General features: G+C 50.6%; 1 protein-coding gene across 1 annotated transcript in view; it reads right to left on the bottom strand.

Moving 5' to 3' along the window:
• Positions 1-688: 688 nt before the first annotated feature.
• LOC129337378 (uncharacterized) overlaps positions 689-18,069 on the bottom strand; it is a 37,663-nt gene continuing 20,282 nt past the window's right edge. Inside the window, exons 8-15 of the mRNA XM_054990980.1 lie at positions 17,393-17,779; positions 14,016-14,142; positions 11,797-11,910; positions 11,251-11,364; positions 10,369-10,482; positions 6,688-6,876; positions 2,892-2,993; positions 689-2,120 (exon numbers count right to left, since the gene is read on the bottom strand). Coding sequence (XP_054846955.1) covers positions 1,120-2,120; positions 2,892-2,993; positions 6,688-6,876; positions 10,369-10,482; positions 11,251-11,364; positions 11,797-11,910; positions 14,016-14,142; positions 17,393-17,779 — 2,148 coding nt within the window. The 3' untranslated portion in view covers positions 689-1,119. The remainder of the gene's footprint in view (positions 2,121-2,891; positions 2,994-6,687; positions 6,877-10,368; positions 10,483-11,250; positions 11,365-11,796; positions 11,911-14,015; positions 14,143-17,392; positions 17,780-18,069) is intronic.

Genomic DNA, 18,069 nt, shown 5'->3' with positions numbered 1-18,069 from the left:
CGGAATTCACTGCCAGAAGAGGGGTAGCATAGGTGGCTTTCAAAGAGGCTCAGACAGATCCACGGAGGAGGAGAGGCCCATCAACTAAGCAAATCTTCACACCCAGAGGCAGTGAACCGCTGGATCCCAGTGCCAGGAAGCAACACCTCAGCCTCTATGGCTTGTTATTGGCCCTTCAGAGTAACTGGTCAGCCACTTTGTGAGACACGAGGCCAGACCAGATGGACCCACTCTGGTCTGATGCAGCATGGCGCCTGTAGAAGACACAATGTGGAGGAAGGCCTGCCTGGCAGGTCTTGATTCTAACTGGATCGCTTAAGTGGGCTCTCCTGAGCTCCAGCTCTCATCCACACCTTCAGGTTAGATAAACCTTCTGGTTGTAGATCTGCAAACCTAAGCATGCTTGCTAGGAACTCAGCCCCATTACACAGGGGGGCTAACTTCTGGGGAGAGATGCACAGCACCAGACTGCTGGAGGCACAACAAAACCCACATTCTCTGGCCCTCCAATATCAAAGCAAGAAAACATCTCTGGCATATCCATTAATTTTAAATCCAGGAGAGAAAAAGATTTCAGATCCCCTGCCTAATTTAAGGTCCCCCCATTAACTACCACCCCATCAGCCCCTAAACTATTTAGTAATCCCAGGCCACATTCTCCTTAAGAACATCGAAAAACACACACAGAAGTCAGTGGCAACCGCTCTGGCCTCGGAATATTTACATTCATTTACAACATTTTTCTTCAACACATATCAAAAGCACCATTTAGAAGGCTTTTTCTACTGCTGCAGTGTTTAAAGGGAGGCCTGGGGATGAAAGTCTTGCCTGTTCTGTGTTCCAGTGTTAATCGATCTACAGTTCACCACTAGCATAATTCATCCTGCTGAGCCAGCAGAGGAGCTGGACGCTCTGCCTGCCTTTAGAGGACCACTGCCTGTGGCACCTTCCGCTGCAGAACTTCAGCTCTTCTGCAAGTTAAACAAGGAGTTCGCTACGGAGATAGATCCTCGGGTGCTTCCAGGGTTCGAGCTGCGCTTCAGGTGTCACTTTAGATTAAATGGTCCACAAGTGGTAAGGAGGTAGAGCAGCATTTTTAGAGGGCAGGGCAAGGCTCCCTCAGCAGGCAGAACCAGCATCCAAAGCCGGTTCCATTTCCCCCTTTGCAGAAGCACAGCAGTGCTGCAGGAGCAGCTGCCGACAGGAGAAGGCCTTGGGGCACCAACTGCACCGGTGGGGCTTCTCCCCTGCGTGGGTGCGGATGTGCTTCTTGAGATGGTGCTTCTGCATGAAGCCCTTCAGGCAGATGGGGCACTGGTGGGGCCTCTCCCGCGTATGGGTCCGCTGGTGCTTAGCAAGGTGGTGCCGACGGATGAAGTGCTTGCCGCAGGCAGCGCAGCGGAAGGGGCGCTCACCCGTGTGGGTACGATAGTGGTTCGTCAGCTTGCTCTTGTCCGTGAAGCTCTTCTCGCAAGCTGGGCACTGATGGGGCCGGGTGCCCGTGTGGCTCAGCTGGTGGCGCAGCAAATGGTCAGAGCGGCTGAAGCGCTGGGGGCAAAACCTGCAAGCCAGCTGCCCCTTGCTGCCAAGCTCTACTGTGGCCTCCAGGTGGGGGCTCTGGTGGGTCAGCAGGTTGACTTGGAGCCGGAAACGCTGCTGGCACCAGGGGTGAGACCGTACATTCTCATCCCTTGGGCCAGGAGGGAGTGTCCCCTTCCCTTCCTCTGGTGGGGAACTGGGCCCACGTGTGGTGGGGCTCTTGGTGCCCTGGGCCAAAGACATGCAGCAGTATCCTTGGGCTGGAAGGCTGCCGTGGCTCCGCTGATGGTTCAGGAGGCCAATTTGGAACTGGAAGCTCTTCCCACAATCTGGGCAGGCATATGGCCTCGCCTCCCCAGGCTCCTGCCACTCCTCCATGCTGGCTTTGCTGGGGCTGAAACCTCTTTGCTCTCCTGCAGGGCCCCCTGGCCACGTCTTGGAGCCAAGGGAAGATTCACCTGGGGCATCCGTGCCCTGGAAGTCGCTCGTGCCGGACATTCCTACTAACATCCATGGCTCAAAGGTTTCCGGCTCCCCCTCTTGCTCAGTTTTGATTGCAAGTTCTCTGTCCGTTGGGAGGGCTAAGGGGAAAAAGGGACACGAGAATCCGCAGTCAGACCACCTTGGCCCCCACCATACAGGTAGATGCAGCGCAGGTGGCTCTCGCTTTCCTATATAGCCCTGCTCGACATGGAACATCCAAAGGAACCCTAACACAAGCTCCAGAGATGAATGATCCTCACCAACCACAGCAACAAGCAGGCCTCAACACCCTTACTGTGAGACTCGACTCCCCCAGCTGAGATTGGCATAGATCCACCCCCCAGCACTGAAAACCAGACAAATCAACCTGTAGCCCCCGTTCGGGTTACAAAATCGGAGGCTTGCAGGGTGGACCCCCCCCCCCCCACGAGCTCTGACTTCTGTTTGTTCCTCAGGACTCGCCAACATATTGTCAAGCTCACCACCTTACCTAGAAGCTCTAGAAAATGGATTCCCCCTCACCATTAAATTCCCAAGATGCCGACTGATCCAATGCCAGCAGCTGCAAATATTCTACCTCCAGTGTTATGGCTTCCAAAGGATTTTTCACGGCAGCCATGAGGCCTAGGAACTTGACTTCTAAAATGACTCTCCCGTATTGCCTGATTCCCCATTAGGTGGCATCTCTTAGCAATTTGTGCTCAGTTGTCATAGAACAGATGCCTAGACCTCAGGATATGCAACACATTTTCCTTGTACCTTCCCTCCCTCCTAGTCTGGCACAAATCTTTGGGCAGATCCAAGCTGTTCCTTGCATTTGGAGAGGGAAAGCCAGCTGACCTCTGCTCGACTGGGCCGGGATGACTCACCTGTGCTTGGCTTCTCAAGGATCTGCCTCTCTGAAGAGTCTCCCTCACCCCTGAAATGCATCTTATCCAAGGGCAGAAAGTGAGGGTTGGGAAGGCCACCGTCTATGAAGAAACAGATTGGGGACCATTATTGTGTAGGAGATCACTAAAGCTACACTTAAGCCAACGTGTGCAGCTCACACATCTATTCCCTGGAGTCAACAGTGAGGCTGCCCAATCTGCAGATGACACTCGGTTATACAGAAGAACAGAGCTCCTGTGGATTAAATGAACTTCTCCAACCTCAATGATGGGAAAACATTCTCCCACGATCTTAAAAAAGCTGGTTCAGTGTGTGCCACTTTCACTCTATTTATGAGACACACACCGAACCAGTTTTAAAAAAACAGAATTAGTAGGGAAGAATTCTATTATTAGGAGAGCACAAAGCAACACAAAAATGTTGCTGAAAGCCACACCAGGTTGCACCTGCTATTCCAAGCCCAGAACTTCCATCTGCTGTGTGCGAAATACACCTTTCTCTTTCAAAGTGGAAGAGGCAGGCATGCAGGATCTGCTACACAGAGGGAGGTAGATGTGCGGTTTTTGCTTTCAAAGTTCAGGAAAATATTGGACTTTTGATGGCAAGAGTTCACATGGCAGAGACTGGATAAAGTAGCCAGAGGAGGGAGGGAGGGGGAGAGAGAGAGAAGGCAGGCCAGGACGACATTAAAGCTCCACTCCTCTTCCACAGAAGAATGCTGAGTTCATTCCCCAGGTGATCCTACTTATTTCCGGCCTTCGTTTCACTCATGAGAACTAGAATACTTTTCTCTTTTCAAGATGAAAGCAAAGATTCTCCAGTTCCACTTTTTAGTGGCTACACTACACACTTCTTTATCACAAGGTCTTTCTCAAGAATATGAGTTGACAGGCAGCCTCCCCCTAACAAAGGCTTGTGTGCATTCAATGACATCCAGATGAGTGTTCACAATTGCTCCCAGGCATGCTTGTCCAGTGCTCTACACAGAACCCTTTTTGCCACAGCAACACTTAATCTGCACAGAAGGAAATACTGACACAGGACAGCAGACTGAAGGGGGCAGAGCAGGAGGGAGTCGGGCACAGCCAAGCCTTGGGAGACCCTGAACAGAAAACGACCCACAGAAGCCCACTGGAATGAAGGGCACAAGTGTGAAGGGAGCCCGGGAGAGGCTGTTTGGATTTTATGCCTCAGTTGTGCCTGCAAATGGTCTACTCGGGAACAGGACATAGGAAGGGACCAGCCACCACCATGGCATGGACCCAAACCGCTGGATCTTGGTGGACAAAGACCCCCAACCAAGAAAAAGGCTAGCAAAGCATGTGGGCGGGCGGGCAGGCAGGGGAAGAAAAAGCTCTCGCCGCATCCGTGCTAGCAGTTCGTTTAGCAGCATGGACAAGCTGTTGGGACAGATGGATGCCACGGGACTGTTCCACTAATGGATGCTCTTCGCTGGCATGAGGCACACCCCACTTACACAAGAGGTTCCACCACTGGCAAAAGGGCCCGGAGTGCCAGCTGAAGGCCCTCTGGCCAGAGGAAAGCATCTCTGTTAGCACAGTGGGCCTGACCTGCCACGTTCAGACTCTTCGGGAAGCAGCGCAAGAACCCCGGCCTCGTTTTCCCCCTCACACAGAGGCCAGGAGACCCACTTGCTGAAGGCTAGCCAAGGATGGACCAGGGCACAGGGACCCTGTTCCAATCACTTCCCTGGCTTCAAAGTATCCCTCACAGCATCCATGTTGCAGGAGACAGAAAAACGCCCCTGCAAAGAGGGGACAGGGAGAATCCAGTGTATCTTCCTGATGGGGCCTTTGAAGCCCAGGCCCTTGGGCGGGGGTAGGCTGGGTCTCCAGCTGTGATAGCCGGAGGCCAGACTGGACACTGCACTCAACAGAGGCCTGGGAACGATTCAAGAGAAAAACCTCGCCATGCTGAATTAACGAAGAAGATCCTATCTATTTAAAAACGCAGTGCCTTAGAACTGGGCGTCATGACCTCTGCCCTCCACCTCGACATACATGCTTATCCCCACCCTTCCTCCAAAAAGCTCAGGAGGACACTCGTGCGGGTTCTGCCCTGCACATCATCCTGACAACGAGCTGGTGAGGTAAGTTAGGCTACGAGTAACTGGCCCAAGATCAGCCTGTGTGGTTTGTCGCAGAGGGGAGCTTTCCACTCCCATTTCAAAGCAAGTGGAGTCAAGGGAAACCCCACAGTCTTGCAGACCTTTCCCCAACATAACCCAGAGAGAGTCAGGAAAAGACACGGCTCAGTTGTGCCCATACCAACAACTTCTCCAGAATGGGAGGAGCAAGCAGTAGAGGTGCCACCATCCGGCAGGCTTCCAGCAAGCAGGGGGTTCTCCTTTTCTACTTTTCCTCTTGACTTTACTTGGGAGATTGGGAGCCTCTAGACAAAGTTCTGTTTTTAAATTCCATGTAAAGCATGTAATTCTTCAAAAATGTTGTACAAATGCTTGAGTGGTGAACTTTTCAAATAGCTTTACTAAGTAAAACGTCTTGCCATTCCTATATGCAACAAAACACACACAAACTTACTCAGAAGTTTTTATCTCCAAAAAAAGATGTTTCACTCAACAGAACGCTCTCTTTTTCCCAATTTTCTAATTTATTTTCAAGTTTCTACTGAACAAAAAATCAAGAAAATATAAAAGTGTGGGGTGAGGGGTTTTTTTTGGACAAATGGTTGTTTACAGAGAGATGAAAGGGTGCCCCATCTCCAGACCCACAGGAATCCGTCTTGACTACTCTGCAGTGGAAATGTCCCCGGAACTCACAGCCACGGGGCGCCACTGGGGAGCGACAGCTGCACCACCGGACACTCCACACCAGAAGCAGATCACTCCTACCGATTCCCAGAGATCTCTAGATGCCTTTTAGAACTTCCAGAATTGCTCTCCAGTGCCCGAGTCCACATGACCTTCAGCGGCAGACAGGCTCTCTCCCTGCACCCCTTTCTGAGGTAACATTCTATCCCCCCTCCAAACCCTGCCCCACTCTGGAGGAAACGCTGCGAAGCCACCGCCAAGCAGGGCCTAGATGAAGATGGCATCCAGCAGCGCCTCCCGGACCGCTGTGCCCATCAGCTGGTTCTGCTCCCGCAGGTGGATCTTCTGGTGTTGCAGGAGGTGCTGCTTCTGCGTGAAGCTTTTCTCGCACTCGCCACATCGGTAAGGCCTCTCCCCGGTGTGGATCCGCTGATGCCGGACCAGGTCCGAGGGGTGGCTGAAGTTCTTGCCACAGTACAGGCAGGTGAGGGAGCTGCTGCCCCTCCCCGAGTGCAGCCTCTGGTGCGTGACGAGACTCTTCTTCTGGGAGAAGCTCTCGGGGCACCGGCTGCACTTATAGGGCCGCTCTCTCCCATGGCTCTTTTGGTGTGGCCGGTAGGCGGACTTGAGGTTGAAGGTTTTCACGCACTTGGCGCTGCCGTAGGGCTTGTCTCCCGCTGGCCCCCGAGGAAGAGGTTTCAGGTTGTGACTCTGCTTGAAGGTTTCCTCGCACGCTACAGAGGTGTAGGCTCCTCCGCCAGTGTGGATCCGCTGATGCAGGGTGAACTGCTGCTTGTAAGTGAAGCTTTTCTCACACTGGGGCCTGTAGCACCCCTCCGAGGCGTGGTTCTGCTGGTGGATCAAGAGGCTTTTCTGAAGCCGGAAGCCTTTCCCACATTCAGGGCACACAAAGAGTTTGTCACCTGGGCGGTCGCGCTGGCACCCTGCAGCAGGGCTGCTGCCGCCGCCAAAGCCTCCCTCACCTGGAACAGCCTCGTCCGCCTGGCTCCCTGAATGCCGCCTGTGGTGGATCAGAGTGCCATAGCGACTCCCGAGGGGGCTTCCTGGGTGGGGGCTGTGGAGAACGGCTTCCTCGGCACACTGCAGCCCCAAGGTTTCACACAACGCTCTCTGCGCCTGGAGGACGTCTGCTTTGAAGACAAGCCCATCATCTGGGGGGTCAAAGAAAATACATTTGTGTGCGCTCATCTCGAGCAAAACCCCCTTCTATAATCAAGACAGTAAGGCCAATGCACGCCAAAGCCCACCAGTCTGGGTGGCTGCTCAGAAGATGGACGTTCTGCAGTGCTGGCCAACTGAATGTGGAAGACGGGATTCAGACAGGCTGCCCGCCTTGTACAGCAAGCACAACACTGCTGCCTGGCCACCACACGGCAGCCCTGGTCAGGACAGCTCCTGCACTGCACCTCCCAAGGGCAGGCTGTCTCACTCTTTCTCTGCACCGAAACACACAGGTCAAGAGCCACAAGGCCACACGCCCCCTTTAATGCACAATGACCACGTGGGTGCGCATTCTGAACTCAACCCAGAGAGGCTGCTGACTGCTCCTGCTTTCACCTAGGAAGCACTCATAAGAACATAAGAACATAAGAACATAAGCAAAGCCATGTTGGATCAGGCCAGTGGCCCATCCAGTCCAACATTCTGTCACACACAGTGGCTAGAAATCCAGTGCCATCTAAAGGACTGTCAGTGAGGCCAGGACACCAGAAGCCCTCCCACTGCCTTCCTTCCAGCACCAAGACAACAGAGCACCACCTCCCCACAAAGAGAATACCATCTATCTCCTGTGGCTAATAGCCACTGATGGACCTCTGCTCCATATATTTGTCCAGTCCCCTCTTGAAGCTGGCAATGCTTGTAGCTGCCACCACCTCCTGTGGCAACGAATTCCATGTGTTTATCACCCTTTGTTTATCACTCCCTGCAGGGTGTGGCCAGCCCTGCCTTCCTCTCCCAGAGACCAGCATCCCTGGGGGAAATGGAACAGGCCAGACTCCTCTACCTGCCAGGCTACAGGGAACAGTTTGGGCCTTTCTACAGAACACACTCCCGGTGACTTTCTCTCCTTGTGCCGTATACGGTAATATACGCCACAAGGAAAGAAAGCCGCCTTACTCAGGTGTCTTTCCCTCTCCTCATCAGAGAAACGCAGGCACCTGCTGTCCATATACAGCACCCTCCGAGCCACATTCTGTGGGCACTGCAGTCAGAGCAATTGTTAGAAAGAGCAAACGAAAGCACAGAAACATAATCAGCACTGGCCCTGGCGGAGCAGCAAGCACAGTGAAGGACAGGACAGGAGACAAGGAGGAAAGGGAATGGGCGGAAGCCCTGGTCTTACATGAAGGATTTGTTCTGCCTGCAGGCCTCCGCTCAGCCTCGCCAGTCAGCTCTGCTCATCTTCCCAGCCCAGGTCTTTGTCCAGCGGGGCTCTGCACCAGCCTCTCCTCTCTCCATGCTCAGAACCCTCTAAAGAGGGGTGGGGTCAGGGGTACGGCTCACAGCCCACATGTTCCACGCAGAAGGGCTCCACATCACCATATGCTTGCCTGGCTAAGAGTGGGGGGCACCTTTCTTACAAAAATGGCCTCTAACTCCTGACAGCACCTTCTTTTCCAGAGCACCGGGTCTCCTTCCTCCCCTGAGAAGGAAACAGGACTGAGAGCCAATTTGGTGTAATCGTTAAGAGCGTGGGACTCTACTCTGGAGAGCCAGATTTAATTCCCCACTCCTCCACTTGAAGCCAGCTGGGTGGCCTTGGGCTAGTCACAAGTTCTCGGAGCTCTCTCAGCCCCACCCACCTCACAGGGTATTTTGTTGCGGGGATAATCATGACATGCTTTGTAAACTGCTCTGAGTGGGCATTAAGTTGTCCCGAAGGGCGGTATATAAATCGAATGTTGTTATTATTATTATTATTATTATTCCTCCTCTCAAAGCCACCAAAAGGGAAGAAAGGTGGGCAGGCAGGAAGCTGGCCACGCCTTTGTTCGGAGCTTACAGTTGAGGCGCAACAAGACGCTTGGACACAGCCCGCCCGCCCAATGCAACAGGCCAAATGAACATCCGGGGACCCCCCCCCACCTTTGTGGTTGCAGCTGATCAGAGGCCAACCCCCGCTGCATAGCCAAAGACTTGGCAGGCAGCCTTACCGGAGCCTTCATTCCTCACCACTAAAATGGGAAGACTGACGGGGCTGTTGCCAGAACAACACACAGCTGGACACGGGGCCCTCTGCACACACCATGCCAAGTCCCTCAAAGAAGCAGGAGAGAGGCAGGAAACCTGTTTCCTGGTGCAGAAGTCAGCAACCCCCAAAGCCTTGTCCTCCCTTTTTAAAAAGATGTTTGAAGGGCTGATGAATGTAGAGTGCTTAAGGAGGCCTCAAGTAATGCCTGATGAGGTTTCAGAACCTCAAATATGAGCCTGCAGGACTTCCATCCAGGGGAAGGAGCTCTGATCTTCTACATCCCTCGCTTCAAGGAAGCAGCCGTATCCAAAAGCCTTGACAACCTACTAACAGGACATGATGTATTCAGACTGCAGCATAAGACTGAGTCACCCTGGTACACACTTGAACAGAGGCCAGGCAGCAGCAGCAGCCTCTCTTACTCCTTTTCCAAGCGAGTGGCGCTCTCTTCCAGAAAGCCCAGCCAGAGAGCTCTCCTCTTTGCACCCAACACTGTCCAAGCAGCTCTTGGGCTGGTGGAAGCTGGGCCTGGTGAGCGTAGCGTTCACAACAGCAGCTTCAGCTCCAAGCCATCTGGCTGAAGTTCACCGCTGACGATGCGTTACACAAGCAAGCCAAAGCCGTGGGCCAGAAGCAGCCACAGTGCCTCCCCATGGGCATCCTGATTCATGGCAACGGGACCCACAGGAGGGAGGAAGGGAAAAGAATCCAAGGCTCCAAGGCACACGGGAGAGGAAGGGGCCAGCGGCAGCCCAGGAAGGTGTTGTGCCCTGCTGTGCCCCCCTCTTTTGCCAAGCTATTTGTTGTGTTACACTGAGATCCAGAGTGGCCTGGAGTGGTGGCGTTCAAAGCAGCTGCCACCCCACCAAGAAAGCTCCAGTTAAAGGGCGTGGGGGCAGCAGCACTGCAAAGCTGCTTCGGGTCAGGAACTCTTCCCACAAAAATACATCAGCGCAGTCAGCCTCCAGGGCTCTGGGGTCAAGCTTCAGCGCTGTGCTTTGCCAGAGCAGATTTGCTCACTCTCAGCAATCTGGGGATGAAGCTCAGAGCTCAGGCAGAGCAACAGCCACAACAGAGAGACAGAACCTGGTGGCAAGTCCTGTCGAGACCAGCCTATGGGTCCAGGCTGAGAAAGCCAGTAAGATGCAGCAGGGAGAGCGGAGGACTAGGAACAAGGAAGCCTGGGCTCCAGCCCCTCTCTGCCCAAGGGACTGGCCTTGGGCCAGGCGTGTCCTTCTCCCCAGCTAAGCTACCTCCCGTTTTATCCTTGTTGCTAGGAGAGAGTCAGGAGCGCCTGCTGCCTGAAGCCTTAAAGGAGGACAGGGTCAGAAAAGCAGATTAAAAAAAACAGAGCGACTGAAGGACGGACAGTTTGGGCAGGGGCCAGCCCGGGGGCAACCACAGACACCTGGCTCTCCCTGCCTCCAGCCTGCCCTTGCACAGAACTCACCCAAGCTTGGCTTGATGTGCAGCTTGCCTTCTTCACAGACTCCAGGCCCCTCACGGTTCAGCTCTTGATCCTGCTTCACTGGGGAGCCAAAGGAAGACTCAGCAGCCCCACAGTCTATTCAACAAGAAATCAGTTAGAGGGCTCCCCTGCAAGCCCCACCCCCTTTGGACTGATAAAAGAAAGGCTTGCAAGGACATACGGAGTCCTTCGAGGATCTAGCCTAGATGAGAGCAAGACATTTCTCTCCCCTCTTGCTCTGCAGCACCTCACTGGCTTTCCAAGGACTGGTGAGGGGCCAGATATAGAAGCCAGATAACGTTTACTGTCATTCATACAGAATGCAGCATTCAATCAGGTTTTTGTTTTAAACTTTGCTTATACATTTTCTTTGCAGGAATTGTTTCCTTCTTGGCAGCTGAAATTTCTTCTCAGTAAGTTTTCAACAGAGGAGGGATGCCCAGATAAGAGCGGATTCTGTATGTGGCATTCTCTTTTTCACAAACGGGAAGGGAGCAGTATTAACTCCGCTACAGCCAAACTTACAGAGCACTATATGGCAACCTAAAGACAAACACACTGGTTCTGGCTCTGAACATGCAAAGGTGCCTTCCACAGAGTGAGACCCTTGATCTGTCCATGCTAGCCGTGCCTCCTGTGAACGCCAACAGCTCTCTGTCTGTCTGTCCGGAGTGTCTGGCGGAGGCCTTTCCCATCATCTCTAACCTGATCCTTTTAACTCAAGATGCTGCTGGGGATTCAACCGGGGGCCTTCTGCATGCGAACAGCAGGTGCTTTACCACCAAATCACAGCCTACCCGCCCCCCCCCCCATGGCTCACCCATAGACTGTGGAACCGCCCACAGCCCAGCATATTTCTCTCACCTGCACTGGGGTCACTTGGATGTGTGCCTCCTTCATCTTTCTGCTGGTCTCCCACATGAACGTTTTCTCCTCCTTCAGTACGGCAGACCAGGCCAGGTCTAGAAACCAACACTTCTATTTCAGGACACAAAAAAGGAGATAAAGACAAGTAAGATGGTCCTCTCTACTTGATTCCTGTCTTGAACTATTGGCTAATCCTCATTCCAGACTAACTTGGTGGTTTCTTAAAAGTCCAAGGGAATTCAGAACTGATTTATCACTCTGTTCTTCTACAATCACAACAGTATCAAAGATGAAGTTATAGTCTGGCAGCCCCAACTTTGGTCGACAGACTTCTCCCTGTCAGAACGTCTGGAAGCCCCTCCCCAAGATAAACTTTTGTTTCACCAGGAATAGAGATTCTCTCAGGCTGTATCTCTTGGACAGTGATAAACCTTCCAGGTTTGGGAAGAGAACACGTTCTGAGGCGGCACAACAGGCTTGTCTATGCCAGTCTGCACCCTCTACTGGTCCGAGTAATTGAAAGCCTTTGTGCCAGCTTCCTACCTGGGCTGGGTTCTGCAGAAATCTCTCTCTCCTTGGAGACCTCTTCCTCTTCTTCACAGGGATGTTCCCCCTGCTCAATCCGGGAGAGAAGGTCAGGTTTTGCAATTGCATAATCTACAAGAGAGAGAATGCAGAGCAGACAATAGTCAGTTTGGTGTAGTGGTTAAAAGCAGCAGGACTCTAATCTGGAGAGCCGGGATTGATTCCCCACTCCTCCACCCTTGGGCCAGTCACAGCTCTCTGGAGCTCTCTCCAGAGGTGATTGTCATGCAGGTGATTGTCGTGAGAATAACAACAACACACTTTGTAAACTGCTCTGAGTGGGTGATAAGCTCTCCTGAAGGGCGGTATAAAAATCAAATGTTATTATTACTATTATTATGAAGAATAATACTTATTTTAATGCAAAGGGGATGTTACTGATATTACCACTCTGACTAAAATGCATGCCAGGAGCTACATAGAATGTAGAACTGATACCAACCATGCCCAGAGGCATTCCAAACTACAACCAAGGGCATGGATCGAAGCAGGAGATTTCGCAGAGCAGATCCCCACCCCTGCTTCCCCAAGCAGCTTGTTACTTGCCCCAATCCTCTGCAGAGGACTGGGGGAGCCTCACAAGGAAAAGGTGCCATAGAACAGGGTGCTCCAGCAACAAGGGGGAATAAGGACAAGCTGCCCTTCTCCTCTCCCTGCTGACACAAGCTTCAGACAGAAGCGACAATTTCACCCAATTCCTACTCTTGGGGCATTCTGCTTGCCTCCTGATCCTCAGAGCAGAGTTGTGGGCGGCCTGGGCAGGGAAAGAAGATTCCCTCCTTCAGCTCCTTCTATGGACTCCCCTCCAACAGAGGCAACCCAAAGGCAGGGAAAGGAAGAGCTCTGGGACTGCCTGTGGAGACGAGAGGCAGCGGAGGTGCGAGGAAGGGTAGGCTACAGCTGTTCAGAAAGGCCTTGCCGGTACAGGAGCCGAAGAAGAATGTCTGTATGGAAGAGGAGCTTGGCAAAAGGGTTTAGGCAGGCAAAAGGTTGTTCCTGGGATGGCAAAAATTAAGAGGCGGAGAGAACAGCTGGTATGGAAGGCGGAATCATCAAGAGAAGATTTTAGTCCTGTCACTTTTTGATGTGATGAAACCTAAGGTGATGGGGGGGGGGGGGGCTGGGATAAGTATTTTAAGAGCTTTGTTACACATGATGAATATAGGGTCTGAATTAGTAATCACGTGACAAAAAGTGGTGGTCTGCAAAAAATAAACTCTTACAATTCGAGTTCACTCTGCGGTGGGAAGCAGCAGAGCCCCCGAGCATCATGTTCACCAGACTGCCATGCTCACATCACCTAGCAGGCAGCTCAGCGTATCGAAAGGTAACTTGAGAACTGGGGCACAAGGCTTCCAATGCAAACCCTATCGGCGTCTCACACAATTCACCAAGTGCACCTGTTGGATTTTAACCTCCCAGTATCTCTGTCAAGTGACGTGGCTCTGCTCACTTGTGAAGTGAGACTTTTATACAGACTCACAATCAGGACTGCAATGACAGGACCCCCCCCATCCCCGCCAATAATGGTTAGAACATGCCCCGGCCATTCCATTTTGTCCTATCGCATGGGGCAGGTCACTCTGCAACCCGGGATCCACCGAGAGAACCGCCACGACAGATCCACTCGCATGGAACGGCATGTTTTCACAAGAAAATGTAAGCAGGTCAACAAGGAGGCAAACAGTGCTAAGCGAAAAGTCAAGCGTTCGCTAAAGAAAATGCAAAGAGGCATCAAGAGACTAGCTGAAAACCCCTTTCCCCTGCAACATTTCTGAAAAGGGGATCAGGGCTGGGCTTTCCAATCTGTAGGGAGCCATGAAAAGTAACTCTTGCACGTATACACCCATTGCAGGTTTATTGAAATGTCTTTGAAACCGACTGTACCGACACTCACTGTACAATCCCCTTGAGAGTCAGTGAGAGCCAGGCAGACCACAAGTAACGTAAATAAGTAAATGTTTTTACCTGCCCTGACTTGGCTCACAAATCATAAACCTCAAAAGCATGCTCTCTGCCATCTACCAGACACTGAAGCGGGGTGGGGGGGTGGGGGTGGGTGGGGGGAGGAATATTCACTTAAGGAAAAATCCAGTGGAACATGAAAGGAACGCAAGGTTTAGCCTCAGCAGTTAAGGAGCAGAGCAGCTAACGAAGGAGCCGGAGCCAGTCTTTACCCAGCGAGACCAACGACTCGTAATTGCTCTTCATCATGTTCTTGTAGAGTTCCTTCTGCCACTCTTCTAGGTTCCCCCACTCCTGCTCAGAGAAGCAGACCGAGTTGTCCTGAAAGGTCACTGGTACCTAGAATCACAACAGTTGCAGAGTTAGACTGGCGAGGAGGAGCGCCTGGTGGCCGGTTCATTTCATTTCCTCTCCAGCACCAGATCGTGCCATCTTCTGCAGCAGCAGATATGACTGCTTGGTGACCTTCCCTCATCCGTGGCTCATGGAAAGGGTGCGTACGGCAGACAGGGCTGAGAAGCTGACAGGCTGAGTGTCCTGCCGTTCTCCCTAACAGAAAAGCTCACGTGCCATGCCTGGCACCTCCAGCCAGACCATTGCTTAGGGATCGTCCAAACATTCAAAAGCTTCACCAATTGTCTTGCAAGTCCCAGTTCAAACACGACACTGCTCATTTCACCCACTGCACATAATGGATGGGGAGAGGGAGCAAACTGCCAAGGCTTTCCCCAACTCCATCTTGAGGCAAGTCCATTCCTGTGTCAGTGCAAAGGCTCAGAGCGGGGAGGAGGGGAACAGCCAGTGGGAAGCATCCCAACGGCCTGTTAACCTGGCCCCGTTTTTCCTTCCTCCTCATGCCAGATTTTACACCGTGAGCTCTTCAGGGAAAGAGCCTGCCTCTTGTAAAGAGCCATTTGCATTGGTTGCGCTTCAGCAACAATAGCCATCAGGGGTGTCACAAATGCTGTCCCATCGGCACACATGAAATTTGCACTACAGCATCCCACAGCATTCCCACGCACAGAAGTCCCACAGCTTACTGCTTCTGGAGAGGTGGGCTGGTCCCTGTAATTTTGTATTTAGAAATCCCTTCCACATTAAAAGTCCTTTGGTACCAGGGGCCGGACTTTGGCTTCGCAGCCATATACCGTGTTGCACAGATGTGCCTCAAGGCACCACACTCACCTTCCTCCACTACCAAAGCCACGCAATAGCCTATTTTCTGCATAGGAAACCTGAGTGTCCAAGCAGAGCGCAGATTCCCAGTCATGTTGCTTTTAGGCTAAGTTTCTCATCCTTTCTCCAGACATTCAGGCAACAGTCATGAAACATTTGAGAATGGCTGTGGTCTCCCCAGGGCTTGCACGCCATTACATGAATACAGGAAACTGCTTTATACGGACCCAGACTAGAAGTCCATCAAAGTCAGTATTACAGCAGGATTCAAGTCCAGGGGCACCGTAGCAACCCAACAAGGTTTTCAGAGTGTAAGCTTTCGAGAGTCAAAGCTACCCACCAAAACTATCCCCAAGGTCAGGATTGTCAACTCAGACTGACAGCGGTTCTCCAGGGTCTCATACAGGGTCTTAACATCATCTACCACCTGACCCTTTTAACGGGAGAGGCCAGGATTGAACCCAGGGCCTTCTTCATGCCAAGCAGACGCTCTGTAACTAAGCTGTGGCTCCTGCCCTAACACCACCTACTTGCTACCTCTATGCTACATTTTGCCAAAAAGTTCTCAATTCCACAAAAGAAAAGTGACTTTGAAGCATAACAAATAAATATGGCTGCACAATTACTGTCAATTTGCACCGCTGATCTAGTATGCAGATGTGGAGCTCCCTTGGCAAAGACCAATTCATCCTCCTTAGGGTAGGCCAATGATCTAGTCTAGACCTGCCTCAAGCAGCTACCTGTTGCCCACACTGTGCTGGAACAGCATAGCTGCACTCCAGGACCCTGAGGAAGGGCCTCTTCAGGTTTGGACTTTAATCAGTTTAAAAAAAATCATAATTTGATCATTCAGAGATTGATCCAAGTATTAATATTAGAACAGAGATATTTTAATCAGCAGTAGGTATGATCCTAACAAAACTGGAAAAAAACTCAAATTAGTTCAATGACTTTGTGAAACAGTGATGTGATAAGGCTATAGTTATTTTTAAAAACACATGATAGGCAAGGTTTCTATTAATGTTAATTATTCACTGGACAGCTCATCTCTTGGGCCTACAGTTACAATTTAAAGAAAATAAAGACAAAAATAAGGCAAAGTAACAACTATAAAAACTGGCCTTTGTTTTAAACGTTTTTAAAAAGTAATTTGTGCTAAGTAGGCAGCAGTCTTGCTGGGCATTCTACTTTCTTTTAGGTGCCAAGCAAAACCGTTTCTTTTTAGGAAAGCTGCTAATTAGGGATAATCTACATATTTTTTACAGTCTGCTTCTAGATTGAGAACTGCCTGGACAAACAGGTGGAAAATATATATTTTTATATATGTCAAGGGTGGCTAGGCTTTTATATGCACAAAAATAGAAAAGTACAGTATTGCCTTCAATGGATGACTGGATTGTGAAAATGATGGGAGTTAACAGAGATGGCTAAGCTGACAGCTCTGATCAGAGATAAAACATCGTCTACCTTTATGGTTAAGTGGAAACCCTTTATTGGCTTTCTGTGTGAGATGAGAAAAAATGATGATTTGTGGATTTGATGTCTAAGAAGATAAATTTGGGAAAAATATATAGAAGGGGGCAGTATTGAAAAGGTAAATTATGGAGGTATCTCAACTACAGTGTAATGTTTGTGAAGATATGACAGGTGTTATAGAGAAAAATGGAAAATAAAATATGTATTATTTTTCTTTAATTTTTGTTCTTCTCTTTTTCTCTCTCCTTTTTTATTATTTTTTTCTTTCTCTTTTCTCTGTCCTTTTTATTGGGCTTTTAATCTTATCAATAAAATAAAAAGTATTCTTCAAAAAAAAAAACCCCTGGTTTATCAAACTCATTTTAAGCTGCTAAATGTTTTTATTTTCCAACAGGTTTTTTTAATGCATTGATTTTAGTTTTTTAGTTGTTTAATTGGTAAGACATCAGAAAGTCATTAACAATTATGTTTCACTTTGTGAGCCACTTCAAGAAGATTCTCTGGAAAGGATGTATAGAAACTTTCTAAAGAAATAAAAGTGATAAAGATTTAAGTTCTGAAAAGAGCAAGAATTAAGACAGCCCAAACCTCAGAGTTGTGTTGTTATACACAATAAAGAAGTCCACGTTACTAGCCTGCCTGTCCTCACAGAGCTACGGCCCAGCAACAACATAATGCTGTCAGTCTCTTGGAAGCCAGCCCCTGTACAACTTGCTGCCTTCCTACATGAATGAGTCTCCCATCTTTTGCCAGGGCTGAACTGCACTGCAGCATTCAATCTGCACTAATGTCACTCACTGTGAATGGCACCCCCAGTGGCCATCTTAGCCACTCTAACTAATTGGGACTTGTGGGTAGCATCAATTATGATTACCAGTGCAGACGCAACACTGGACCACGGCTCAAGGCTGACTGAATACCGGGAAAGGGGACTGACCTTGGGGATTTCCCCTTTAGAACCCGGGGGCAGCCTCAGGATCCAGAAGTTCTGATTCTTCAGCAGGTTCTCCATGTTCTCCAGCCTCCTCTGCAGCAGCCCGTACTCCTGGATTAGGGTGCCCAAAGCAGTCAACTTGCACTCCATCTGGTTGCCAAAGTCCACCACTGTGTTCTCACAGTCCACATATTTCTTCTCATTTGTCACCATCCTGCGCTCCAGGTTCAGCAGCCGCGTGGCATGAGAATCCACCTTCCTCTCGATGGCTTGGATGGCAGCCACCACCGTCCACATAGAGAGCTCAGCCACATTCTGTTTGGCATCTCTGACAAAATTCTGTTCAGCCTGCAAAGGCGCTGCTTGGGGGTCCATGTTGCAACACTGAAGCTACTGGCAAGAAGAAAATGCTCAATTAACGTCATTTGAGTTTATAGCTTTGTCCACTCCAAGGATTCAAGCAAGTACTTATTCCTATGTTAATAGTATGGATAGTCTGGTTTTGCTTTTGGGCTTAGAAACAGGCTTGAACCTCAAAGACACAATCAGGTAATATTTAGGACTAATTTACACTTTCTTTTGCATGCACGCGCATGCACACACACATAAAGCACTTAAGCTTCCTCTATGGGATTCAGACAGACTTTACCTGGAGACATTTCCTGCAACCTGGGGCCATT

The sequence above is a fragment of the Eublepharis macularius genome, chromosome 11 (genome assembly GCF_028583425.1).
Source record: "Eublepharis macularius isolate TG4126 chromosome 11, MPM_Emac_v1.0, whole genome shotgun sequence".
In the NCBI taxonomy this organism is placed as follows: domain Eukaryota; kingdom Metazoa; phylum Chordata; class Lepidosauria; order Squamata; family Eublepharidae; genus Eublepharis; species Eublepharis macularius.
The sequence above is the reverse complement of the archived record's forward strand: the minus strand, read 5'-3'. Positions and strand labels throughout refer to the sequence as shown.